Here is a 26,579-nt window from a genome sequence, read left to right on the forward strand (position 1 = left end):
AATGATACATAAGCCTCCGTTTACCCCAGCGGGTGACATCCCCACCGTGCCGCTGAGGTCCTACAGATGGGCATCAACCTTTCTCTACAGGTGCACACCTGATCCCCATGCCACAGACAGCCACCCCACACAGCTTCAGACTCTCCTGGATGTTACCTTATTCATCTTCACTTCTGAGTGTGTCCTCACAGGCAGACAGACATACCCCCAGATGGACACACACAAACATGGGCCCACTCACCGTATGGACACCTCAGAAACACCCGACATACACTTCCACACCCACAGACATACCTAATAATGCATAGTCACAAGGCCACACACAAGTGCACAAATATATACATCTGTGTACACAGGATGGAGAAAATCTCAGGGGGGTAAGATGTCCAGAAATATCCTTAAATGCACACACACATGAAAACTATCACAAGTTTCAAAAACATATTTACTCTCTAAGAAAACCACACATGCATATATGCATGCACACACATGCAAAATAGAGAAGGAGAAGCATGTTGTGTCCACCCACACTATCCAGGTTCTGAGATAAGTAGGATAAGTATGCATTTGTAAGACTCTGGTTCCTTCCAGGCCTAAAGTACACAGTTCAATTTCTCTCTCTCTCTGTCTCTCTGTCTCTCTGTCTCTCTGTCTCTCTGTCTCTGTCTCTGTCTCTCTCTCTCTCTCTCTCTCTCTCTCTCTCTCTCTCTCTCTCGTCTTTCTTTCTTACACATACACACAGAAACCAAACACACACAACCAAGAAATACACACAATCTCTCTCACACCCACAAACACACTGATGCATACCCTTGCACAAACGCATACATTTACTCTCTCTTTCTGTTACACACACACACACACACACACACACACACACACACACACGCTAACACACACAGCTCCCAGACACATGACAAGGTGAGAAAGTGGAGGCGGGGCAACATGGTTGCAGGTCCTGAGCAGCAGTGACTGGGAGTAGGTGGCCCTGCAGCGAACCTGGAGCCCTGGGCCACAGAGGATCCCCATTCCTGGCACCCAGCCTGGGCGTCTCCAAAAGCCAAACGCAAGGCAGCCTGCTTCTCAGCTTCCTCTGTGCAAGGTTCCCTGCTCCCTCTTCCTGCTCCGAAGCCTCCCTCCCTCCCTTGCATGACCCTCCTGGAATGCAGCTATGAAGAGAAAGCAGATATACCTGCTGTTCTGGTCAAACAGTGAGTAGTCTCAGGAACCGTGACTCAGAAAGAAGCCCGAGTGTTGGTGTGCAGGGGGGATGAAGGAGGACAAGTTATCTGCAGGCCAGCATCGGAAAGGGGGCTCCGCAGGCAGAGCAGCAGACAGCAATCTGGGAGGAAAGTGACCAGAGAGGAGGGAAGACCGTGGAATCCTGCCCTGTGACCCGGAGCTGACAACACAGCCAAGATGTCCCTAAAACTCCCAAGGGGTCTCCTGGCACGCCTCTCCCCTTCCATCTCTGTGTAATCAGACAGATTCCCTGAGAAAGCCTCAGTCCCTGGCATGTTGACCTTTGACATTAGGCTTGGGGCCTGCAGCTAGTAAGTGCATCAGCTGCAAACTCCTGCAGGAAGTCAACAGCCAAGGGCCCTGGTCATCACCTCATGCAGAGGAGCAATGGCCCCCTCTTCTCCTCACCATGTGGCTGATGCCCCCAAAGACCTCTGCTCCTTCCAGGCAGATGCCCACAGGGCAGTATTAATGAAATACTCAGACCTGGGCATTCCAGGAAAGTGGAAGGAGCTGTACCTAGAACGGGGACCACTTAGAGGGCTATGGTAGCGTTCTCCTCAACGTAACCCACAGTCTATGCACATCAGCGTCCCTGTGCCCACATGCACACTGACAATAGCTCCAGGAGTGCATTTGGGAAAGGAATGGGGGAACTAGGGGAGATGAGAAAGGAATGGGGGAACTAGGGGAGAAGGGAAGGAATGGGAGAACTAGGGGAGATGAGAAGGGAATGGGGGAACTAGGGGAGACGGGAAGGAATGGGGGAATTAGGGGAGATGGGAAAGCAATGGGGCAACTAGTGGAGATGGGAAAACAATGGGGGAAATAGGGGAGATGGGAAAGGAATGGGGGAACTAGAGGAGATGGGAAAGGAATGGGAGAGCTAGGGGAGATGGGAAAGCAATGGGAGAATTAGGGGAGATGGGAAAGGAATGGGAGAGCTAGGGGAGATGGGAAAGCAATGGGAGAATTAGGGGAGATGGGAAAGGAATGGGGGAAATAGGGGAGATGGGAAAGCAATGGGAGAATTAGGGGAGATGGGAAGGAATGGGGGAATTAGGGGAGATGGGAAAGCAATGGGGCAACTAGTGGAGATGGGAAAGGAATGGGGGAACTATGGGAGATGAGAAAGGAATGGGGGAACTAGGGGAGATGGGAAGGAATGGGGGAACTAGGGGAGATGGGAAAGGAATGGGGGAACTATGGGAGATAGGAAAGGAATGGGGGAACTAGGGGATATGGGAAAGGAATGGAGGAACTAGGGGAGATGGGTACGGAATGGGGGAACTAGGGGAGATGGGAAAGGAATGGGGGAACTATGGGAGATAGGAAAGGAATGGGGGAACTATGGGAGATAGGAAAGGAATGGAGGAACTAGGGGAGATGGGTACGGAATGGGGGAACTAGGGGAGATGGGAAAGGAATGGGAGAGCTAGGGGAGATGGGAAAGCAATGGGAGAGCTAGGGGAGATGGGAAAGGAATGGGGGAACTAGGGGAGATGAGAAAGGAATGGGGGAACTAGGGGAGAAGGGAAAGGAATGGGGGAACTAGGGGAGATGGGAAAGGAATGGGGGAACTAGGGGAGATAGGAAAGGAATGGAGGAATTAGGGGAGATGGGTACGGAATGGGGGAACTAGGGGAGATGGGAAAGGAATGGGGAAACTAGGGGAGATGGGAAGGAATGGGGAAACTAGGGGAGATGGGAAAGAAATGGGGAAACTAGGGGAGATGGGAAGGAATGGGAGAACTAGTGGAGGCAGGAAAGCAATGAGAGAACCAGTGGAGATGGGTAAGCAATGGGGGAGATGGGAAACAATGGGGGACTAGTGTGATGCACCATATTTATCACACCAAAAACCCATGGACTGAGTAGCCTTCCCCTTCCACCCTGCTGTGTCCCTCTTTGTGGGATGGAGGAATCATCAGCCAAAGTCTTGTTCCTGCCTTTGGACACCAACCGTGGAGCAAACTTAGGGCTGTGGAGTCTCTCTCTTAAGGCAGAGAAGTGAAGGTTGGACTGGCTGCTGTGAGTTCCTTGTCCATATCTACCTCCAGTCCCAACCCCGGCTGGCAGAATACAGAAGGCGCTCATCTCTTAAGAAGGAAGGACATGGGTAGGAAATGACTACCATTTGTTGTTGGTCATCTTCCACGGAGGATATTTTTTCCATTGACTTTTAGCTGGTGGAAAGGAGGGAGGGAGGGAGAGAGGGAGAGGAAGCCACATGGATTGGTTGCTTCCAGCGTGGTTCCCAACTGGGGCTTGGGATGGAACATGAAACCCAGGTTTGTGCCCTTGATGGGGAATCAAACCACCTAACCTTCTGTGCACGGGTCAACGCTCTAACTACGGAGCAGCACCGGCCTGGGTGGGAAAGTCTATCGTTCCCTGTCCCATGAACTCAAATGTGTGGACCTTTATGCCAGTGAGATCTGTGCATAGCAAGAGTAAACCTTGGGTGGGTCAGAAGTGGTGGTGCTTGGGGATGGAGGACTTTGCCATTTATCCCCAGACCAGGAGAGTCAACCAGCAGGCCATTAGGTGTGGTACTAACTTCCTGACTGTGGGTGGGAGCCCCCAGAACTGAGGGAACATCAAGAATAGAACTCAGGCAATTGCTTCTCATTCTCTGACCAACAATCTCTCTTTCAGTGACCACACACACACACACACACACACACACACACACACACACACACAGCCTGCCCTCAACACCCTGCTCTATGATCATGCACTTTCTCAATTCTCATGGGTGGGGGCTGCAAATACTACTTACACCCTTTGGGAAAGGTTGAGATTTGGCATCAGAAAGCTTGACTGCCTCACTTTTGCTGGGCTGTGTGATAGTGGACCAAGCCTTTCCCTCTTTGAGTCTCAGCATGCGCAACTACAGTGCTAATACCGACTCAAGGAGATGGCTGGGAAGGTGAAATGAGGTGCAGTGTATGGACTGCTTCGTAGAGTGCGCGGGGGTTAGGCACACATTCCGAGTCTGCTCATTGCTTAGGATAGTAATAGATAGGAAAGAGACTGTGACCCTGGTCAACACTCCCACCCAGGTGGGAAGAAAGCCTGCCTGTCCCCTCTGATTCATGTGCAAATCACAGCTGAACCTGTGCCCTGAGGGTGAGTCCCCAGGGTCAATGCTCTCACCATCATTTCGCTAGACTGCAAGCTGCATGGAGTCAGGCCTTTCTGTGTTTGTTTGCTTTATCTACTGATGTAACCTAGGTGCCTAGAACGGTACCTTGGGAATATTCAACAGTCAACAAATACTTGGTGAATGAGTCAATGAATCCTTTGGAGCATCTAGTGCGAAAGATGTCAATGGCAGTGATAATAAACACTTCCAAGTTACTGAGGAATCCCCACACAGAAATCAGGCGGCAGCAGAGTAATACCTCGCTCATCTCCAAATGAAAGATATGGAATTATTTTAAACTTTAACGACCACTGAATCTGAGCAGGCACGTGCCATGAATCATTAAGCTAAGAGTCAGTTGTGCAATAGCAAAAGCAAGGAAGTTGCTAGGATACTCTGAAGGTGGTACAGAATTATCCACTTGATCCGGGAGCAGATTCTTCAATGAGCAAGGAATGCACTTCACAGTTACAGCTTGTATTGATTGAGCACCAGTGATGTTCTGGGTGTGTATTTATAGAATTTATATTGGAAAATGTTGTCCTCAGCTCCACCCTATGGGATAGGGTTTATTATCTTTACAGATGACATGTCTGAAATTCTCAGAGGTTAGATAGGTTAAACAGGGCCATCCAAGGTTTCATTAAATGGCAGAATGAAGATGTAACACCAGCTCTCTCCAAGACCAAAACCTGGACTTTGCTCTTAAATCTCAAAAGGCACCACCCACCCTTCACTGTCTGGGAGCTGGTTAAAAGGGCTACTATGGGATAGTCCCGTGTTCAGGTGCAGTGTGAAATCACCAGAGGGATTAAGACACAATACATTGATAGGGAGGCCCTTACACAGACTATCTATGGGCAGAATCTCACACTTTACTACAGTGTGCTCTCTTGTGCAAAGACAAGACAACGTCTTCGTTTTCAAGACGAATCCTACTTGGCCCGGACACACTGCAGTGGGTGCTAGAGGTGGGCATGGGCTCACCACTTACCTTTCACGATTAAAGATTCTTCAGGCTCTTTCAGTTTGGCTGCTTCATTTCAGGCAATTATGGTGTCAATGCAGAGTTCTCCTTCTCCTTCTCCTTTATAAGATGACGCCTGGGGATTGAGGGAAGCATGTGGCTTGCCTGATGTAAAGGTGGCAGCACAGAGACGCCCTGAGTCTTCGGTTCTGTTTTTGGAGGCTGCCTATGTTGCTCTGCAGTTTGAATGCTGCCTTCTTACTGGACTGTTCTCTTGCTAGGCTCATGGGACCCCTCAGACTTGATTGCCACGGGGGTGCCCAGGGTATCATTCTGTACAGCAAGGGCCTCTGGCCGATTTCCTTACATATTGTCCTGTGTGGAGGAGCGTGCCCCCAAGATTCATGTCTATCCAGAACCTCAGACTATGGCTTTATTTGGACATAGAGCCCATGCTGATGTACTTAGCTTAATGAGGCCAGGTTGGACTAGGGCAGGACCTACATTCAACACAACTAATACAACTGTGGTCTTCCTATAAAATAAAGAACACACAGAGACACAGACTCATGCAGAGGAGCACGCCATACAAAGGGAAGGCGGAGATTAGAGGGATGCGTGTACAAACCAGGGGACTCCAAGGATGGGGCCAGCCACCAGAGGCTGGGAAGGGCAAGGAAGGATCCTCTCCCAAAGGTGTCAGAAGGAGTGTGGCTCTGGCCACACCTTGCTTCAAAATTCCAGCCTGCAGACTGTGTAAGAACATGTTCCTGTTGTTCAAAAGCACCACATTTTGGGTCATTTGTTACAGCAGCTCCAAGAGCTCAACACCTGCCCCTCCAATGAAAGATTTTGAGCACATGCCTCCACTGTAGGATATTTATGAACTTACAATTTGTACAATGGTGACACTGTGTTAGGATGCCACGCTCTTCACCAAACGCACACTAAAATTAGAAGTTGAACAGGAGGTAATAAACATAAAAATCCTCAGAATCTCTAATACTGAGGTCTTCCTACATCTCCATAGCTCTTCTTACCCACCTCCTATGTGTGCACACCCCCTTTGTAAACCAGTGTCCCTTCCTCCAAGGTCCCTTCCTCCCGGCTAGAGTGACTCTGGTGTGTTCAACAGCAAACATCCAGTTGCCTTCCAACACTTCCATGAGGCTGGTGACATATTCTAGACCTCTTGTAAAGCAAGTGGCAGCTGTGGGAAGGTTCAAGGGTTCAGGCTCTGATCCCTCCACATCCAGTCTGAGTAAAGTGTGTCCACAGGCTGGAAGACAGCTTTGGTCTCCCAGTAGGCATGTTGGCCCATTGTGGCTGGCAGGTGCCCATTCCTGTCCAGCTCTCCCGTCTTCTAAATAAGACCACTTACAGGAATTGTCAGAACATGATGTCAGGACACACTTATGTTAAATAATTTTCTCTTCTCCCTCCACTTCTTTCTGCCTGCCCCTTCCCACACTTCTTCTGAGAAAAATAAACAGTTGTTTTACTTCTCCTGTCTAAGTGTCAATGACCTATTGTTCGTATAACATGGCATCCTTCTTCCCGAGGCTACATGCACATGTTCCCTCACCCCAGAGGTTTTAAGACTGTTGGAAGACAAAATATTTCTTGAAAATTTAAGGACAAATACTTGCATATGTTATTGCAAACTAGTACCCGTTCATTCAACACGGCTTCTGGAAATCACACAATCCCGAAGGAAGCAGATGGAGAGACCATCTCTTAGCTTGAAAGGGTGAGGATGGGACTGCTCCAGTCTTGAACATAATACAAAAGGAGAGGGCAGGGAGCCCCGGAGGGGAACATAATAGCTGATACACTAGTCTCCAACTTCTACTCTTACCTCCTGGAGAACCTAGTAGCCTCCTCATGCAGTGGGTCCAAGGGGCCTTCATTTCCTGGAATACACAGGCACATGTTGGAGAATCTTGCCTCTTGGGTAAAGCAACCTTTCCAGGGGATCCTGCCATGATTTCCCACAATTTTTCTGGCTCACTGCTGGCAAGGAAGGGAGGTCACTGACTGACACAGTTCCCAAGACTGGTGTGTACCTTGGCCAGTCAAAAATTGATGGGGAGAGTTAGCCTGTATTCCTTTGAATGGAATGTGGAATATATGCCCATTCCTCAGTGAGGGTCCTTGTTTCTTCTTACTTTTCTATTTCTCATTGTAAGAGTTATACCCATTAAGCACTTAAAGAAACATTTTAAAAGAGAAAAAAGAAGGAAGGTCTGACCCCAATGCTTCCAGACCCAACCCTCTGGCCCAAGGACCAGGAGAACCATGACTGTCATTATGCCCCAGCCGGGTTTCTAAACTGGCAAGAGGAGAGCAGATTAAAAGTACTTCAACCAAGTAATGTCCTGGAGAAGAGCGGTGGGGGGGGGGGGCAGACATTATGTTAAGAGACACAACCACTTGCAATGTGTGGTTGTTTTAGGATCCTAATCTGATCAAATGAATTGTATCAATACATTTAGGAGGCCATTGGGGAAATGGAAATCTCATTAGGTAGTAGGTAGAAGGTGGTAAGTCAGTCTTGGTCCCTTCCTTGGGTGTGATATTGTGCCATGGTTATGGAAAAGGGGGGCCTTGTTTCTTAAAGTATACTTTTACCTGAAATGAATTGATACCTACACTTTGCTTCACAGTACTCCAGGAAAAACATTCGCATAATGGGATGTACATGAAACACAAATTGAAAAAGTTAATGATTGTAGAAGTTGATGACTCTTAAACTTAATGGGCACACAGAATGCATTATACTATTCCTTCTGCTTTCATGTGTTTGAAATTTTCCATAATAATCAGAAAATGAAATGCTTGACTTACTACAGGTAACGTGGGGGCAAGAGATGAGGAATGGGAAAAAATAGTCACATTTATGGGAACAAAATATCCAGTACAATATGCAAATGGCTGTGAACTATCAGTCACATATTCATAGATGACCTGCCAATGGCAGATTCTGGCAGATATAAGCCATCCTCAGACAAATGGGCTGAAAATGATTTTGCAATTAAAACAGAGTTCATTTACCCAGAGAAAGAATTTGGAAAGAAGGGGACATCTTCCCGATCTCTTAAACATGTGTTATATCTTAAAAATCGCCTTTTTTGTTCTTGTTGAAGGAGATAGAAGCAAATTACTTATACAATAATATGCCCCACTGGTAAGAATATTGAGGGTAGTGTGCTTGGAATCCTCTTGCCTAAAGGACACAATGGAATACTACGCTGCTGAAATAAAGATGGAATTCTTACCATTTGCAACAGCATAGATGGAACTGGAAAGCATTATGCTAAGCGAAATAAGCCAGTCAGAGAAAGATAAATATCACATGATCTCACTCATTTGTGGAATATAATGAACAACATAAACTGATGAACAAAAACAGATCCAGAGACAGAGAAGCATCGATCAGACTGTCATACCTCAAAGGGAAAGTAGGGGAGGGTGGGTGTAAGGGGGAGAGATCAGCCAAAGGACTTGTATGCATGCATATGAGCCTATCCAATGGACACAGACACCAGGGGGGTGAGGGCATGAGTGTGTGTGGGGGAGGAGGGGGCACAATAGGGGTATAAGGACACATATATAACACCTTAATCAATATTGGTGTCCCTGTTCGGGCACCATAATGCCAGGGTTCTTTTCCCAGCCTTACAAAGGGTTCAGCATTCTGGAGAAATGGGCTGCGCGTAGATCATTAAGAAGGAGTCCGGAGACGAAAGATAATTTTGAAAGGCATTGGGGATCAGAGAATCTTCAGCTAAAGGAACTGAAGACAAGGACCCTGTGCTATTTATTGAACACAATTTGTCCTAAGGCAAGGTGGAGATATACACTTCAAAGGGTAAGGTATCAAAGGGTTCAGATGCATTGTCCCCTTGGGGAATAGCCTACAGCTGTTCAGGTGTTTGGCCAACAGGAGGCAATAAAATGCCCTGAGCTGTCTGGCAGCTAACAATCCCATTCAGGTTTGGGGGGAGTGCCTTTTAGCCATTTCCAACAGGTAAACTACATATATGGCTCAGCCATTGTTGAGCCGCCCAAGCTTCACCAACCTTTTGGTGAAACTCTTGTAATTATTACATGCTGGAATTGGTTCCTGGCAAATCAATAAAGAAAAAAAGAAAAAAATTAAATAAAATTTAAAAAAAAACAAAAGAAACACGGTGACAGGAATTACCATCCTTCTCATATGAAAGGTTAGTGGAGAAAATCATTTTGGTGCAGAGAGAGGTTTTCAGGGATCAGAAGCAAGGGCACATGTCTTAAAGTCATCACCTTCCTCAAGGCAAAAGGATGCAGTAAAGAATCTCTCACTCCTTAGGAACTTCTGCCTAAGGGACCCTCTGTGTCTGGGATCCATGATCCTGAGACAGGGGGTGGCAATCTTTCCACTGTGCCCCTCCCAATATCTCACTTCTGTTCACTGCTGCCCCACTGGTAGAACAGAATGCTTCCTGACACAGGTTCCTGATAGTGAATGTGTGTGTGTGTGTGTGTGTGTGTGTGTGTGTGTGTGTCTGAGAGAGAGAGAGAGAGAGAGAGAGAGAGGAGAGAGAGAGAGAGAGAAATGGACCCTCACTGCAAAGGGGAGGTGAGAAGATGTCCCAGTCTACAGAAACTACATTTTAAAGACAAAAATGGAGAAACTCATGCAAAATGGGTGCCATTATTTTGTTATCTTTCATCGAATATATAACATAGGCAAAGCTCTGATTAAGGCACCAGCAAAGGTAGGATAGGTCTCCCATCAGCCTCCCTCCAAAGAGACAAGCAGAGGGAGAAAAGGTCAGTTACCCCTGAATCAGACATCAGAAATTGGTGTCTAAACGGTAGCACTATATAGGTGTGGGGACTATAAATTTGTTTGTATGATGTATGTGTGTGTACGTGGACATGCAGGTGTCTGTGACCATGGGAGGGAGGAGAGTGTGGGTGAGTATGCATATGGGTGTGTGTGTGTGTATATCTGGGGGGAGGGTGTGGGCATGTGTGTAAGCACACATGTAGGTGGGAGGCAGGTGTGCATACGTGTGCATGTGTGTACTGGTCAACAGAACACTATATCCTTTTTCTTGCCAAGGGTTCCTAAAAGCCTCCACCTGGCCTGAGCTTCAGCCGCTGGGGCCATATCTGTGACCAGCATCACGACTGCCATCACCACCCCTGACGATAAATTCCAGTTCCGGGGGCTACCACAGCTTGGTGCTCTCCACACATCACTGCTGATCATCCTCCCAACCAGGGGACCTCAGCTGTCAAATCCCATTCCCAGCCAAGGACAGTGACCTCCGTGGCCGCAATCCACACCCCTTTGCCAGATACCAAACCCTGCTGCACCCAGGGCACCAGGACACAATGCAGAGGGTGTGCCGGGTTCTCTGATGGGGCAGAGTGAGGAGGCCCTGCAGCAGGAGAGGTGCTGAAGGGGGGATCGTGAACTGTGAGATGGGAGAGCAGCAATTTTGTGTGATGACTTCCATGCTTGAGTTCCATCGCTGGGCCAGTGTGTTAGGAGTTGCTCCTTCAACAGCAACTGAGCTGCCCGAGTGCAGGACAGGAAGAGGAAAGGGAGGAGGCCCCTCTTCCTCAGCCTCTGAAGTGAGAGAGGATGGTTTTCTCCGACTCACACACGGGTTCCTGGGGGCTTTCGGGGATGGGCCTCCAGGCAGGCTGATTTTCAGTGCTTCCTGAGGGAGATCATGCTTCAAGAACTGGCCCCTGTGGGCCAGAAGCTGACCCCGAGTGTGGGAAGGGGAGAAGGGGGCTGGAATTCAGGCAGCTCTCTACTCCCCGAAGCCCAGGAGGCTTCCTTTAAACCCACTCGGTTGCTGTGGTCCTTCCTAGCCCAGGTGGTCTGTGGCTTCGTGAAGCCATATGTATAGAATGCTCTGTGATTCTCGGCTGAATGTTCATTTTCTAAATGAATGATCAAATTAATTAGCAATGAGTATCTAACCCATCTTCATTAATGTTCTTAGATAATACAAATTTACAAGGTTTTAATTCAGACATATATAAAACCCCCAAATGCATACATAAATGCATGGGTAATAAAATATCTTCTGTGAAAAAAAATATAACATAGACACAGGATAACAATACGTGGAAACAAAGAAGGAGAAAAGATAGTCGGATACTATGTCATCACCTAAAATTCTCATGGTCTGTATTGCAATACACTTGTTTCCCTCATACGTCCTGTGAATATGCTTGGTTTAGATGGCTAAGATCAGACAATAAATAGGACACTATGCCCTGACTTTCTACTTCCTTTTCATTTGTGAATGTAGGCATATGAGTCCTCGCAAAGATATGAAATATGGAATCACATTTGCTCGCACATTAAACAGACTGCAGGTTTCAAAAGGACAACATGAGATGTAATCAGACCTGTCCCTGGAAGTGCAGAGCATGTGATCTCCCTAGGTCTGAGGGACCCTGTTGGCACATGGAAGGAGCCTCAAGTCTGAATCACTGCAAACTGTGGGGTGGGGCTGGCAGGGAGGGGGTAAGGAAGATGGTCTAGGGTTGTCCCCTAACACCAGTGCTTCTTGCGCCTTATACCATCCAGCTCATACTTTCAGGGAAACCCCTGCTCCTGGGTCCTCAAGACCGAGCTGCCACAGGGAAAACGCTAATGAGCAGTGGACGAACCAACAGAGAGCTGCAGAGAATGTATGCAGGTTTCCGGAACCGCGGCCACCTCTAAGGGAGGCCCAGCACGGGAAAGAAACAGGAGGCCACACACATGCGAAGATCACCTTCGAAATACTTTGCCAATGGCAGGGTCTTTCACATCAACACAGCCATCCGCCCTTCAGTGAAAAATTCAGATACATTCCTGTCTGTCTCCTGCATAAACTATAGCATCACAGCCGATCTGTACTAAAGTGTACAGACATTGCTGGATATGATTTCTAAACCCTTTTGCAGCTCTGTCCCTAGAGGGAGGCTGCTGAGGGCCAAAAAGTCATCCTATTCTCATGGTTTCAATGTCTACTTTTGTAGAAGGTTGTCTGTCTTCTGGTTTTTCAAAGCAAGGTGGTAAACATAGGGTTTACTGGGAAAAGACTTTGGAATATTTACTTAGCTGCTGTTTGTGTGCCAACCAGATAATTGAACATGAAGACTTGTTGTCAAACCAAAGCATTTGAGCAACTCCCTGGCAGGTGGGCTGACTTCCTTCCTCCCATTACACTGGTTACATCTTTGCAAATCCAGTGCATAGTCATCGGAGTATTTCCCCCTTAGCCCCATTCTCTCCCACAAAGACAACAATGTCGGGTGAGTTGTGTCAGTTGGTGTGCCTTCCAAATTTCACATCTCAAGTTTAAACGGACAAGGAATTTGGTTGAAACAGTTCAAGGATGCCCGACCAACTGATTGGCTCGGGGCTGTCCCGCTGTGAGCACCGAAGGCCCTGTGTCCTGGGTCACCTCTTCCTGGCACGTGGAGAGCCCGGTTCACATATGGAGGCAGAGGTCGGGGAGGGGAGCACAGAACTCTGGCTGCTCCCAAGACAGGGGCTGAGAGGCACCCTGCTTGCTGTGTCGAATGGATCCCCATGGATCACAGCCTTCCCTAGTGGCTGGGATGTTCGGTCCCCTGACTAGTGACGTGGACAGGCATGAGTCCGGCTCACAATGAGGGATCAGGCACTGTTGCCTCACTTTGTGTCATGTGACCTGAGTGTGCAACTTAAGCATCTGTCATCCTGCGTATGACTCCCCAGCCTGGCACTCATTCCACCTGCAGGGAACAGCTTTGGCATAAATTTCCAGGTACTTGATCCACTGATGGAGAGGCAGACGTGTGACGTGACGTTGTACACGTGTATTCTGTGCAGCTTTGGTTGCAATGACAAAATGTAGAAGACAACCCAATGTTCTACCTCTGCAATGGAACTGGTTAAAATGATCAAGTTAGAAATCTTATGCATCCATTCCAATATAAAGCAACTCTGCGTTTTGTATAAAAAACTATAATTACCCCATTGCAGTTTTTAAAAGAATGATTTCTTAAATTAATATTGTATCTAAGGTGTAGAACATGATGGCTTGATTTGCATATACACATTTAAATGAGTACTGCATTCAAACTAATGAACATGTCTCCTCAATTACACTGTGTGTGTGTGTGTGTGTGTGTGTGTGTGTGTGTGTGTGTGAGAGAGAGAGAGAGAGAGAGAGAGAGAGAGAGAGAGAGAGAGAGAGGAGAGCACCTGAAATCTACTCTCTCAGAAAATTTCCAAGTGTTTCACAGAGTTACTGAGTATGATTACGGAGTCCATTAGATGTACAGACTATACATCCTACCCAACTGCGATTTTGTGTTGCAGAGCTGAAACAGGGTTTAGAAATCATATCCAAGAGTTGTGTGCTGCTGTGGGACGCTTTCTGGGACATGTTGTTTGTCTAAAAAGCACACTCAAGCACAATGTTTCTTATTGTTGCCATTTGTGATAAAAATGACCTCCACAGCATCCATTTAGATTTGTTTTTCTGTAGAATAACTCTGTGAGGATAGCATGGAGCTTAATAAAAGCTGTTGTCTCCAGCAGGGAGAAGTTGGAGAATGCGTCAGGAGAGGGAGGAAAACATTCCACTGTATACAATTTGTGTCCATTTTGAATTTCCTGCCCGTGCATATGATCTACGTAAAATCTCAGTTTTGAAACCTGGCGCATAAACTAATCCACTGCTTTCTAAAATTAAATAATTGGGTGGCCCTAGCTGGTTTGACTCATCGGATAGAGTGTCTGCCTGCAGTCTGAAGGGTCCCGGGTTCGAATCCGGTCAAGGGCACATGCCCAGGTTGCAGGCTCGATCCCCAGTAGGGGACATGCAGGAGGCAGCCTATTAATGATTCTCAGCATTGATGTTTTTTTTTCTCTCTCTCCCTCTCCCTTCCTCTCTAAAATCAGTAAAAATATATATTTTTAAAAGATTGGAAAATAAACTGGGCTGCTACCATGAGACAGGTCAAACCGGTAGTCAATGAGCAGGGTGGCTGTTCCTCAGATGTCACAGGAACAGGATGTCCATTCAGCAGGGCCCAGTGTGACATGCAATGGTTTATGTGACAGTTTATATCATGACTGGGCCACAACTCGCAGGTACTAGAATAACCCTTGCTGACTTGTAGATATTCCAGTATTTAATAACAAAATACGTTACCTGTGTGTGCTGTCTGTATCTCAGCTCCACACTCTTGCCCTCTCTTGTGTCCCCAGGGAAGCCTGCCTTTCATTGTCCCTGCACAGTTAGACCTGAGGGGACTCCAGTGATGGCCCTCACATCCTCACTCCTCCCCTACCTCATTGTCCCTGCACAGTCAGACCTGAGGGGACTCCAGTGATGGCCCTCACATCCTCACTCCTCCCCTAACTCATTGTTTCTGCACAGTCAGACCTGAGGGGACTCCAGTGATGGCCCTCACATCCTCACTCCTCCCTTACCTCATTGTCCCTGCATAGTCAGACCTGAGGGGACTCCAGTGATGGCCCTCACATCCTCACTCCTCCCCTACCTCATTGTCCCTGCACAGTCAGACCTGAGGGGACTCCAGTGATGGCCCTCACATCCTCACTCCTCCCTTACCTCATTGTCCCTGCACAGTCAGACCTGAGGGAACCCTCCAGTGATGGCCCTCACTCCTCCCCTACCTCATTGTCCCTGCATAGTCAGACCTGAGGGGACTCCAGTGATCGGGCTCACATCCTCACTCCTCCCCTACTGAGACTTGCGGTCTGTGGGCTCCTTCCCTGAATAAGGTTTCCTGACTCCCTCACACGAATACTCAGGAATTTACTCAGAATTCTGTGGAAATGTAGTGAACTGAGCACATGCCCCATGACACCCTACCCTACAAAGAGCTAAAGCAAATAAATGATAAGGAGACAGAACATATCAAACGTTCTGGGGGCTCCAGGGCCAGCACCCCCCATTGTCATCTGTGAGGTCTTAGGTCAGTATGAAATGATCCCTCTGTTGTTCCATCTGGAAGGTATGAATAACAATACCTACCTTGGCACCCCAAGTGACAGAATACATTTGAATGGGTGGAACAGGAAGAGCACATCACATGCACTTAAAAGATTGTAATACATTTGACCACTAAGGGCATTAGAAGGCAAGAGCAGCAGAAAATGGAATTCAAAGAGGTCCATGCAAATGGATGGGAAATAGACCTGTCTTTATTTTCAGCTACTTATTTCCTAAATTGTGCATGTCTAATTATGAAGCTAGGCAAGAGATCACAGTAATATTAGTATTACATTGGTCCAGATTAGTATTACATTACATTGGCAATGTCACCAATAAAGGTTTTCACTTCACATTACATTGGTCTCCATTTCTCAAAGTATTGTTTATGCTCACTACTTTGAAACTGTGGTAGTTATTATGTCAATCACTAGATACTGTTATTTAATGTGTTAATATATAAGTACATATGCTATGTGTTCAATATTTCAAAAAATTAAGCCTTATTTCAGTATAACAAATGTTATAATCCTGTGCATTTAATTTTATGCATTTATTAAAAATAATATTATCTTAAGGGAGCCACAGGCTACCTGTAGCTGCCAAAGGGACCCAGGGTGCCAAAAGTTTGAGAATGACTGTTTTTAAAATACATTTTATTAATTTTTACAGAGAGGAAGGGAGAGGGATAGAGAGTTAGAAGCATAGATGAGAGAGAAACATCCATCAGCTGTCTTCTGCACGCCCCCTACTGGGGATCGAGCCCACAACCAAGGTACATGCCCTTGCCCAGAATTGAACCCAGGACCCTTCAGTCCCCAGGCTGACGCTCTATCCACTGAGCCAAACCGGTGAGGGCAAGAATGTTTTTAAACGGGAATCTATGAGGAAGGGAAGGGATTGGGCTGACATGCTGGGTGTTTTCACATATGTTATCTTACAGACAGGAACACTATGGAGGTTTCTGTGGTTGAGGCACTAGACTCATGAAGAGCAAAAAGTGAAGCCGAGCCCTAGCTGATTATTATTATGTTACCAAAAGTCCTTTGAAAACTCCAGAGGAAGAAAAACTAATGTCCCAAAAGGCACTGCAGTTCGATCACATCATCCCATCTTTTGTGGCTCTTGTACTGAGAGCTTACCTGCATCTGGAGAAGCTAAAAATTCTAGCCTGAAAACAGTAAGCCTCCCTTCTCTGATGGTGGTTGTGGCAGTTAGAACCATGAGAATGACAGTGGCCTTTCCAGTCAGCTGTGTGGCCCCTTAGCTCACTTGGTGGCCAAGTAGCTGTGAACTGGAAACCTCACTGGGACCCCTTTTAAGTTGCCATGAGTTTATAGTAAGAACTGCTAACAGGTCAAACCGGCTCTTTTCTGACTGGAGGAACCCGAGTTCTGGAGATGACGTGCGGAGCTTGCTTAAAGTTACAAACACAGCTACTAATGAATACAAAAGTATAAGCGACTTGCTCTCTTGTATCCCAGGTACATGTTCCTGAAAATACATTCCTCTGAAGGAGACTAACTGTTATTAGAACCTCTCAACCTATAGTCCAGGGATCCTCAAACTTTTTAAACAGGGGGCCAGTTCACTGTCCCTCAGACCGTTGGAGGGCCGGACTATAGTTTAAAAAAAAAACTATGAACAAATTCCTATGCGCACTGCGGGCCCGGGACCAGTCGGCTGCTAAGTAGGACAGGCAGCAGCACCCGGCGGGCCGGATAAACCCCTGCTAGTCATTCTGGGCTATAACACAGTTATGGTGATTCTTCTCTCCAAGATCATGTTGATCTGTGCTTAGTCTGAAAATTCATACAGATTATTGACTCTCTTGGAGCTCCTAAAATCACGGACATCCATTTTAGAAAGGCACCTACAAGATGCCACTCTCAAGCCTGAGAAAACTGAAACCTAATTGTGAGGTTTAGAAAAATGGTGCATGAGTATCCCGGAGAGATTCAATGTAATATTAAATATCCTCACTGATAAGCATGAATATGCTTATCTTGGGGTTGGACATGGAGGGCAACAAGTCCTGGCAGTAGCAATTTCATGCAGGTTGTGCCCCTGGATGCTGGATCTGTTAAAGAGAATGAAAAAAATCTCTTGGGCTACAAACTCCTGGAGGACACATTGCTTTACTCTGCATTTCTCACAGCACAACCTAGCACGGTAGTACCGTTGTGATCCTTGTACATATGTTGACTGCACGCCCATCCACATGAACTGCTTGGGAGGGATAATCCAGTGAACTGAGCAATAACTTTGAGAGAGCTTCAAAAGAGAGCTGTTCCCCTCTCTTGTACTTTTAAGTATCACATATTATGCTATAGGCTGATTTTAAGTTGGGGATTGAGAGAGGTATAAAAGATAAAGCTGGCCACAAAGCTCCTTTAGTTTGTATACACTGACTTAGTGTTCATAACCGGTTAGGATGATTGTCATTTTTGTGTAACATATGATGCAACTACGGCTCAGAGGGGTTAGGAGCTTTATCTGAGCTCACACAGCTAGCAAGTGCCTGGGGCTCTCTTAGAGTCCTTGCTTATTCGCCCTCTCCCCACACTCCAGAATAACATTCCTCTCTCCACTTAACTCCCAGTTATCGGACTCTGATGGGTCCCTGAGGGCTTCCTGCCAGAGAGCTGCCATCCCTGAAACCCCCTTCCCCAACGAATTTTTCGTTCGGAGCGCGTGGGCCTGGAGCCAGGTGAGGCTAGAACCTCCATTTCAGAAGCTTTCTCTAGAATCCGTCACTGCGGTTACTCCCAGTAGAATCTGTTTCAGGAAGAGGTTTGTCTGCGCGGGACAGCGTTGCCATTCATCACTGCAGGAGGGCAGAATCGGGGGCTGGGGGCCGCCCGACGAGAGGGGAGGGGCCAGGGGGCGGCCCCCTTATGACCAGCCCTGAGGAGAGGTCAGGAGAGGAGGCTGGCTGAGGAGCGCCTGGACAGCAGCAGCTGCTGACGTTCGGAATCACGCGCCTGGGGCCCAAGGTAACCCAGACCTTTAAACAAACAGCGGGGCTGGGGGCGCTGCGGGGCGGGGGCGGGAAGGGGCAGGGACTTTGAGGGCTGAGGAGTGAGGATGGGGGTGGCCACGAACGCGTGGAGGGCGTGAGAAGGATCCCAGATTCTCGGAGGAATCCCTGGGAATGAGGGTGCTGAAGCGAGAAGCGAGGTGTGAGAGGGAACACGAGCGCGAAGGAGCGTTGAGAGGGCGCAAGAGCGTGGCTGACCCTAAGATTGCGCCTGGAGGTGGGGGAGAAGGTGGAACACAGACAGCCCCAGAAGCATAGGTAAGGTGGGAGCAGGGGGCCATTTTCTTCCCGAGCCCATTTTCCATAGGTGGCCCCTTTTCAGCCATTTTCAAGGTAAAATGTAGACACAAGTGTGTTTTAGGATCTAAGGAATGAACGTCAGAGGAAGCTGTACCAAAGTGAGGCTGCTCAAGGCGCAGTCCAGGCAGTCAGAGGGTGGCGCCTTTTTTTAAAGATTCCATCTCTTTCCACCCTAAAGCTCAGGCTGTACCCCCCGACCTTTCCCACCCTCCTTCTGCCTCCCCCCCACCCCCACCCCCACCCCAACCATCCCTCCTCAGCCCGGGCACCGTCCGATCGCCTTTGAAGCAGGTAACCGCCTCGGTGGCTCTGCACACTAGCTTGGGAACCTCTGAATAGAAGGGGTGGAGTCTGCAGCGGCCGGGCTCCGCTCGGGGCCGGTGGGAGGGTCCCGGGGGCACTCGTGGCCCGCCGCCCCGGAGCTGGCCCGATCGTTCACAGCGATCGTTTCTTTCCTTCTACAGCCGCAGCCCGATTCCGGACGCCTCTCTCCCCAGCCCGGCGCGGAGCTGATGGCCCAAGTTCGAGAAGCTTCCTTGCCCTCCGCCTCTTTGGTCCGCTGGAGCTCGGGAGGTAGGGGAGGAGCCTCACCCGTGGAGGCGGCCGTGAAGGCAGGGGAGATGGAGGAGGAGGCGGCGGCAGTGAGGGCGATGAAGGCGTGCGCAGGCCGGGAAGCTGCGGAGGTGAAGCTGCAGCCATTACAAGAGCGCAAGCCTGCGCCGGAGAACTTGCCTTGGAGGAGCAGCAGCCGCGGCGAGGAGAAGGTGCTCCCTTCCGCCCCCCCGCGTTGGCTCAGCAGCTCCTCGCCCCTTTGCCCGCGCCGCAAGCCCCGCCCTCGGCCCCAGCCCTGGGCGCGCGCCCGTGGCCCGCCCGCGCTCTCGATCCCACCCCCGCCCCCGGTCCATCCTACCCCGCTGCCTCCCCGACCCCGGCCCTGGCGCCGACCTCGCCGCAGATCCCGCCCAGCGGCATCCAGGCCCCAGATGCGGCAAAGCTGTCTCGGTGACCTAGGCAGCTCTGGGGATCGAAGTGGCTTTGGGGACTGGCTGCTGGAGGTGGAGTTTGATCAGGGTCCCACAGGCTGCTCTCACGTGGAGAGCTTTAAAGTAGCAAAGAACTGGCAGAAGAACCTCCGGTTGATCTACCAGCGTTTCGTGTGGAGCGGGACCCCAGAGACTAGGAAGCGTAAGGCAAAGTCGTGCATCTGTCATGTATGTAGCACCCATATGAACAGACTCCACTCTTGTCTCTCCTGTGTCTTCTTTGGGTGCTTTACTGAAAAACACATTCATAAACATGCAGAAACAAAAGAACACAACTTAGCTGTAGACCTCTATCACGGGGTTATATACTGCTTTATGTGTAAGGATTATGTGTATGACAAAGACATAGAGCAGATTGCCAAAGAGACAAAAGAGAAACTTGTGAAGTTACTAACTTCCACCTCAACAGATGTTTCTCAGCAACAGTGTCTGGAATCAGGTGTTGAAGAGAAGCGATCAAGCTGTGAGTCAAAGGAACAGGAGCCAAAATTGGTGAAACCCAAGAAAAAGAGGAGAAAAAAGTCAGTCTATACCGTAGGCCTGAGAGGGCTAATCAATCTTGGGAACACCTGCTTTATGAATTGCATTGTGCAGGCACTTACCCATATTCCTCTACTGAAAGATTTCTTTCTCTCTGACAAGCACAAATGTATTATGACGAGCCCCAGCTTATGTCTGGTTTGTGAAATGTCTTCTCTTTTTCATGCAATGTACTCTGGGAGCCGGACTCCTCACATTCCCTATAAGTTACTGCACCTGATATGGATTCATGCCGAACACTTAGCAGGGTACAGGCAGCAGGATGCCCATGAGTTCCTTATTGCGATATTAGATGTGCTGCACAGACACAGCAAAGATGACAGTGTTGGGCAGGAAGCCAATAACTTCAACTGCTGTAACTGCATTATAGACCAAATTTTTACAGGTGGCCTGCAGTCAGATGTCACCTGTCAAGCTTGCCATAGCGTCTCTACCACAATAGACCCATGCTGGGACATCAGTTTGGACTTGCCTAGCTCTTGTGCCACATTCAATTCCCAGAGTCCAGAGAGGGCTGACAGCACAGTGAGTAGGAATGACCACATACCAGGCATCCCCTCACTCACAGACTGCCTACAGTGGTTTACAAGGCCAGAGCACTTGGGAAGCGGTGCCAAAATCAAATGTAGCAGTTGCCAAAGCTACCAGGAATCTACCAAACAGCTCACAATGAAGAAATTACCCATTGTGGCCTGTTTTCATCTAAAGCGGTTTGAACATTTAGGCAAACAGAGACGAAAGATTAATACTTTTATCTCCTTTCCCTTGGAGCTGGACATGACTCCATTTTTGGCCTCCACGAAAGAGAGCAGAATGAAAGATGGCCAACCACCAACAGATTGTGCGCCCAACGAGAATAAGTATTCCTTGTTTGCAGTGATTAATCACCATGGAACTTTGGAAAGTGGACATTACACCAGCTTCATCCGGCAACAAAAGGACCAGTGGTTCAGCTGCGATGATGCCGTCATCACCAAGGCTACCATTGAGGACTTACTCTACAGTGAAGGGTATTTACTGTTCTATCACAAACAGGGTCTAGAGAAAGACTAGTCTTATCAGGCCACTTACTCTAGAACAAAGTGAAAGAAATAAATAGGCAAGGATCCTACCTGGAATGGACGATGACAATACCTATACAACAATGAGCACCTCTTGAAATATCACAAAAACCTCCTGGAATGGACAATGACAACAGCACCTATATGACAATTAGCACCTTGATGTAAAGAAGTATTTCCACGGCCTGTGGGAAAAATGAATACTAACTAGTGACCAGCCTTAAATGGGAGGATGAAGGAGTGGTTGAAAATGGTCACATAAAGCATAGTTAAATGAAAAGAATGTTTTAGGTAGGGAGAGTGGGAATAGAAATGTTCTAGAACTACTATTATGTCATTTGTTTCTGTAAAATATACTGTGGGAAATCAGGGAGTATTCATCAGCAAAAAGCTTCACAATTGGTATTCCAGCTGTGGCTGACCAAATAGTTTTGGGGGAAAGAATAATATTTTAAAAGAGATTCTAAAAAGCTTTAAAAGAAAAACATTTTTTTATTTTAAAAGAAAAATGTTTTTAAATGTTGGAAGTTCTTAAGTTGGATATTTTTAAATGTTTTAAAAATTAAAGTTTTTTTTATTTAAAACTTCAAAACTATTAAAATAAGGCTTAAAAACATTTTCAAAGTTCTTAGTATAAAACAGGTAAAATGAATAAAATAAGGAAAAAGATTAAAAATGGAAGTTTACCAAAAAAGTTAGTGAAAGAATCAGCTTTAAAATTAAAAAGTTAAAAAAGAGCAAAACTTAATTTTTTTAAGAAATAAAATGTTAAAATAAATCATGTAAAATTGGAGCATAAAATATGTGTGTTGAAAATCAAAAGCTAGCAAAATTCATGAAAATGTATTAAATAAATTTTCAAAAAATATAGATTGAAATTTAAGTTTAGAGAAAAGTATAAAAGAAATGTTCAGAATTAGTCAAGACAAAGATACAAAATTTTCTTAAAATTTTTAAATTGAAAAAATCTAAAAAGGAATATTAGAGAATACAAGATTTAAAAATAGACAAAAAACTTTAGACAAGTTGAATTTGAAGGAGTTAAATAAAAACTAAATATTTAATAAAGGGTAAAATTTTAAAACCTTTAAAAATAGCATTTAAAGAAAAATTGAAAAATGAAAAAATTAAATATATTTAAATAGAAAAATCCTAAAATTAAAAGCTTAAAAGTTTGTGTTTTTTTTTTAAAAAAAAATTTAAGCATATTAAAATACATACGGGTATGAAAGAAGTGGAAGAGACAGAAATAATTTGACAAAAGGGTTTGTAAATATATATTTTTTGAGTTTTATGTTACACAAATAGAATTTTGTAAAAAAATATAGACTTTAATAATTATCATTTTACAATTCAGTTGTGAGATCACTGCAAGCCTCAACCCTAGCCCACCCTCTCTTTTCAGGTTCCACATGCCATCTGATTTCCTGAAGGAACTAGAGCTATTTCTTAGGCAGGAGGATCAACGGCATCTGAGAAAGATGAATATAGTAGGGACTCTCTCCCATTTAGAACTGCATTCATACAAATTATTCCCTTCTGAAGGGGGCTTTTGATAATTTAGTGGCTTATGGATATTAGATCACAACTGTGAAGCTCTAGCCTTGATGTTTGAGCCTGATGGCCATTGAGAGGTGGCAGGGACCCATACCTTAGGACCTCCCACCTTCCTCTCTCCTTCTTCCCTCTCCATGGAGAAACAAGACCTTTAAATTTCCACAGTAGAGCTATGGGTTTGTGCTTAACAGTTCTACCCATTCCTTACTCACTTTTTCCTTCTTCCATCATTCATGCCTGGTTTCCTGAACCCCTCACTTACTTGACCTTACCTACTACATCTCCGTGTCCCAGCCTGTAAGGGCTCCTTCCTTCACTGTTCACCTGATGGCTTCTACTCCTTTGAGACTCATCAATGATGTTTCTGGAGCCTTCCCTGAATGCTGTAGGCAGGTATAAGTTGGAAAATTGTTTCTCCCTCACCTGTGTATCCCTTTCACAGTGCCTCCGAAGTACTTTGTCTGTACCTCAGTGATAGTACTTATTCTACTGTGATTCTACCGCAGCTTTGTGATTGTCTGCCCCTCTGCATCAAGCATTCGGAGAACAGGGGCCAAGCCTTATTCATTTCTGTGTTAATAAATGGTTGTTGACTATGAAAGTGAGTTCAGTTATTTTTTCTATTCGCCCTCTCAGTAATGTTCTCACCCATTCACCCATCAAGCCCTCATTAAGTTCTCAGTTCTATGAAACAGTGTGATCGGTGTTGTATTTTACTCAAAGACAGTGTATCAAATGCTACTCAGCTTAAAGGGGATGACTTAAGAAAGGAGGTGCTCAGCGGGGAAATAGCCAGGTTGTATGGAGGGAATCTCGGGTACAATTCAAGGAAAAGAGTACAGATCTAAGAATTGGTGGTTATGAGATATTGGGAGGCAAGGGGGAGCAGCAACTGAAACACAGCTGGGCTGTGTGTGTGTGTGTGTGTGTGTGTGTGTGTGTGTGTGTGAACAGTGTCTCTTACAACAGTGTATCACACCTCTCCATGGTGTACCATATTAGTTTACCTTCACCATTTCATAGTGTTTTATAGTACATGGCACATCATAACTATGCAACAGAGGAGTGATGCGTGGTGGCTGTGTTTAGTGGAGAGCTATAGTTTGTATGCTTAGCACTCTAGCCCTTTCCCCATTCTTTGTAGTTCCAGTTGGGCCATCAATCACTTTGCCTTGCTCCTCACACGCCTCCCCAGAGTTGGGCATATCACTCATGCTAGGGAAGATTAGAGTTCTCAATTCCCCCACTCCACCACTCACACACCTCCAACAAGAGTGATTCTTCTGAGGATGGCCATAGAACCCAATAGGATCCTGTGCAATCAGAGTTCATTTCTAAATTGAGTATATATAGACACAGGGAGAAAGAAGAGCCTTGCTCCTTACCTTTGCTCCCCACTCCACAACCCATGCTGGAATCTCTAGGCTAAGATGGCATGGATCTGGGACGCTGATAGGTCGATACCATATTATTAGGAGAAAAATAGAATCTGATGGGGAGAAAGTCTGGAGAGCATCATTTGAACCTTGTGAATCTAGCTGTACTTGAAGCCCCAAGGTTCCCAGTTATCTGAGCCAATATAGCCCTTTGTTTCACTTAAGATAGTTTGAGTTGGGATCCTGTCACTTGCACCCAAGGGTTTTGAACATACTAGCTAAGCTATATGGTTAGTTGGGGCATCCTGTTCCTAAGGCCACAAAGGTAGAGAAAGTAAGGAAGATTGACCTCTTATATTGACTCCGTCATAGAAGACTGAGAAAACAGAGCAGGTCCCTGCATGCCTTTAAGAAGCAGGTGTTAGTTCAGCCACTGACCTGTGCTAGGTTTCAAACTTTACAACAATGATGTAGTTATTCCCAATTAAAGAGAAAAAAAAGGCAATAATATTTCATGAGTACCAAGATAGGCCAGGCACTATGGTAACTGCTTTACCTCTATTTACCTCACTGAGTCCATACTACAATCCTGGGAGACAATCATTAGTGAACATACTTCACAGATTGAGAAAGGGAAATTCAGGATGAAAAAGTGATTTGCTTAAGTTCACTGTAGTATTTTAAGTAGTGGAGCCAGTATTCAAACCCAGGTCCCCAAAGCTCATGCACATTCCATTACAATCTAGTACAGATAATACAGAAAAAAATTATTTTTTTTTTGCCTTTCCTCATGTTGCTATGGAAGAGAACCTATACCGGGAAGTGCAGAAAGCAGACAGTCTTTGACAAATCTGGATGCAGATAGCATGGAATGAGTGATCTATCAAATGATAACACAAAATTGCCCACGCTACAGGTGAATGTGCCTCTATACCAATAGCTGATTCAGATAGTCAGATCAGGCTAAATGACTTTCCTAAGGATACTCAGAATGGATGAGGCCAAATCCTATTTCATTACTAGGCATCGTCTCACTCAATGCCATATACTTGGCAGAGCACCAAGACCTGGCTGTAAGACCTCACCTTTTCACTGTCTGTGAAACCGTCAGTGCTTGTTACACCAGATTTCCTTTCTAGCTTCAGTACTATGGTCAGAACTTGGTGTGTCACTTTCACCACTCCCCTTGTCTTCCAAGAGTGCCCACAATACCAGCCCCTCAGCCACAGATCCCTCCCACCTTCCTGTTGGTGAGGAGCTTACCCATTCGGATCTGGTTCCTAGGTGGTTCAATATTGATTCCCAATGTCCACCTTCTGTTATTTCTGAACTACTTTCAGTTCCTTTATCTTGATTCCCTTGCAAACACACAGTAGTAGCTACTCCGGGCTAGGGCTGGAACTATGTGTCTGTAAATCTCTCAGGCTTACCCCAGTATATGGTAGGCGCGTAACATGCTGGCTGAATGAATGCATGAATGAATAAGTAAAAAGAAATTCCATCCTACACTCAGCTTCAGTAGTTGACTTCATGTCCTTTTTTTCCTGAAGTCAAAAAACTTGTAAGAATTCCTGATTTACCCTCACGAGCCATATTAATGCACTTCAGTCTCCATCCATCCTCCACACCTCCACTGTAGTTTCAGAGGAAAAAGAATCCTGCCTTCTTTCTGATGCTGCACCACTAGCCTCTTTCCTCTGACCCATTCCTGAAAGTCAAGGGGCTTTGCTCCCAAATGCTCCCCTCTATTCCAGCAACAACCATTTTTTCTCTAGACAGTTAATATCCAGCAACTAAATATTCTAGACTTTATGTGTTGGTTCTTCAAAAACTTTACCCCATCATCTCTACAAGGCATAAGAAATGTCCCTCAGATATTCTTTTATATATCTACTAGAGGCCCAGTGCATGAAAACTCATGCATTGGAGGGGGGGGGGTCCCTCAGCCTGGCCTGCCCCCTCTCACAGTTCAGGAGCCCTCTGGGGTGGGAGGCGACCCGGCAATCAGGGGAAGGCGATGCCCCCATCACACCACTGCTGCTGCCACTGCCGGCAGTGCAAGCCTCGGCTGGTCCTGGTTACCTGAGCCTCAGGCAACCCTGGGTGGCTAGGCAGCCACCATCTGAGGCTTGCCTGCACCTCGGGCTGGCCCTGGGCAGCTGGGCAGCCACCATCTGAGGCTTGCCTGCACCTCGGGCTGGCCCTGGGCAGCTGGGCAGCCACCATCTGAGGCTTGCCTGCACCTTGGGCCGGCCCTGGGTGGCTGGGCAGCTGACATCTGAGGCTTGCCTG

At 46.7% G+C, this 26,579-nt stretch overlaps 1 protein-coding gene across 2 annotated transcripts; it reads left to right on the plus strand.

The window, feature by feature from the left end:
* Nucleotides 1–18,134: 18,134 nt before the first annotated feature.
* USP51 (ubiquitin specific peptidase 51) lies at nucleotides 18,135–23,502 on the plus strand. 2 transcript variants are annotated; one of them, XM_080651951.1, is made up of 2 exons: nucleotides 18,135–18,366; nucleotides 19,175–23,502. In XM_080651951.1, exon 2 carries the CDS (start codon nucleotides 19,223–19,225, stop codon nucleotides 21,344–21,346), a length of 2,124 nt encoding a protein of 707 aa, XP_080508077.1. In that variant the 5' UTR covers nucleotides 18,135–18,366; nucleotides 19,175–19,222; the 3' UTR covers nucleotides 21,347–23,502. The 2 variants fall into 2 exon arrangements, with proteins under 2 accessions (XP_080508077.1, XP_080508078.1); XM_080651952.1 differs by lacking the exon at nucleotides 18,135–18,366 and adding an exon at nucleotides 18,515–18,668.
* The last annotated feature ends 3,077 nt before the right edge of the window (nucleotides 23,503–26,579 follow it).

Source organism: Plecotus auritus, assembly GCF_963455305.1.
Source record: "Plecotus auritus genome assembly, chromosome: X".
NCBI lineage: Eukaryota > Metazoa > Chordata > Mammalia > Chiroptera > Vespertilionidae > Plecotus > Plecotus auritus.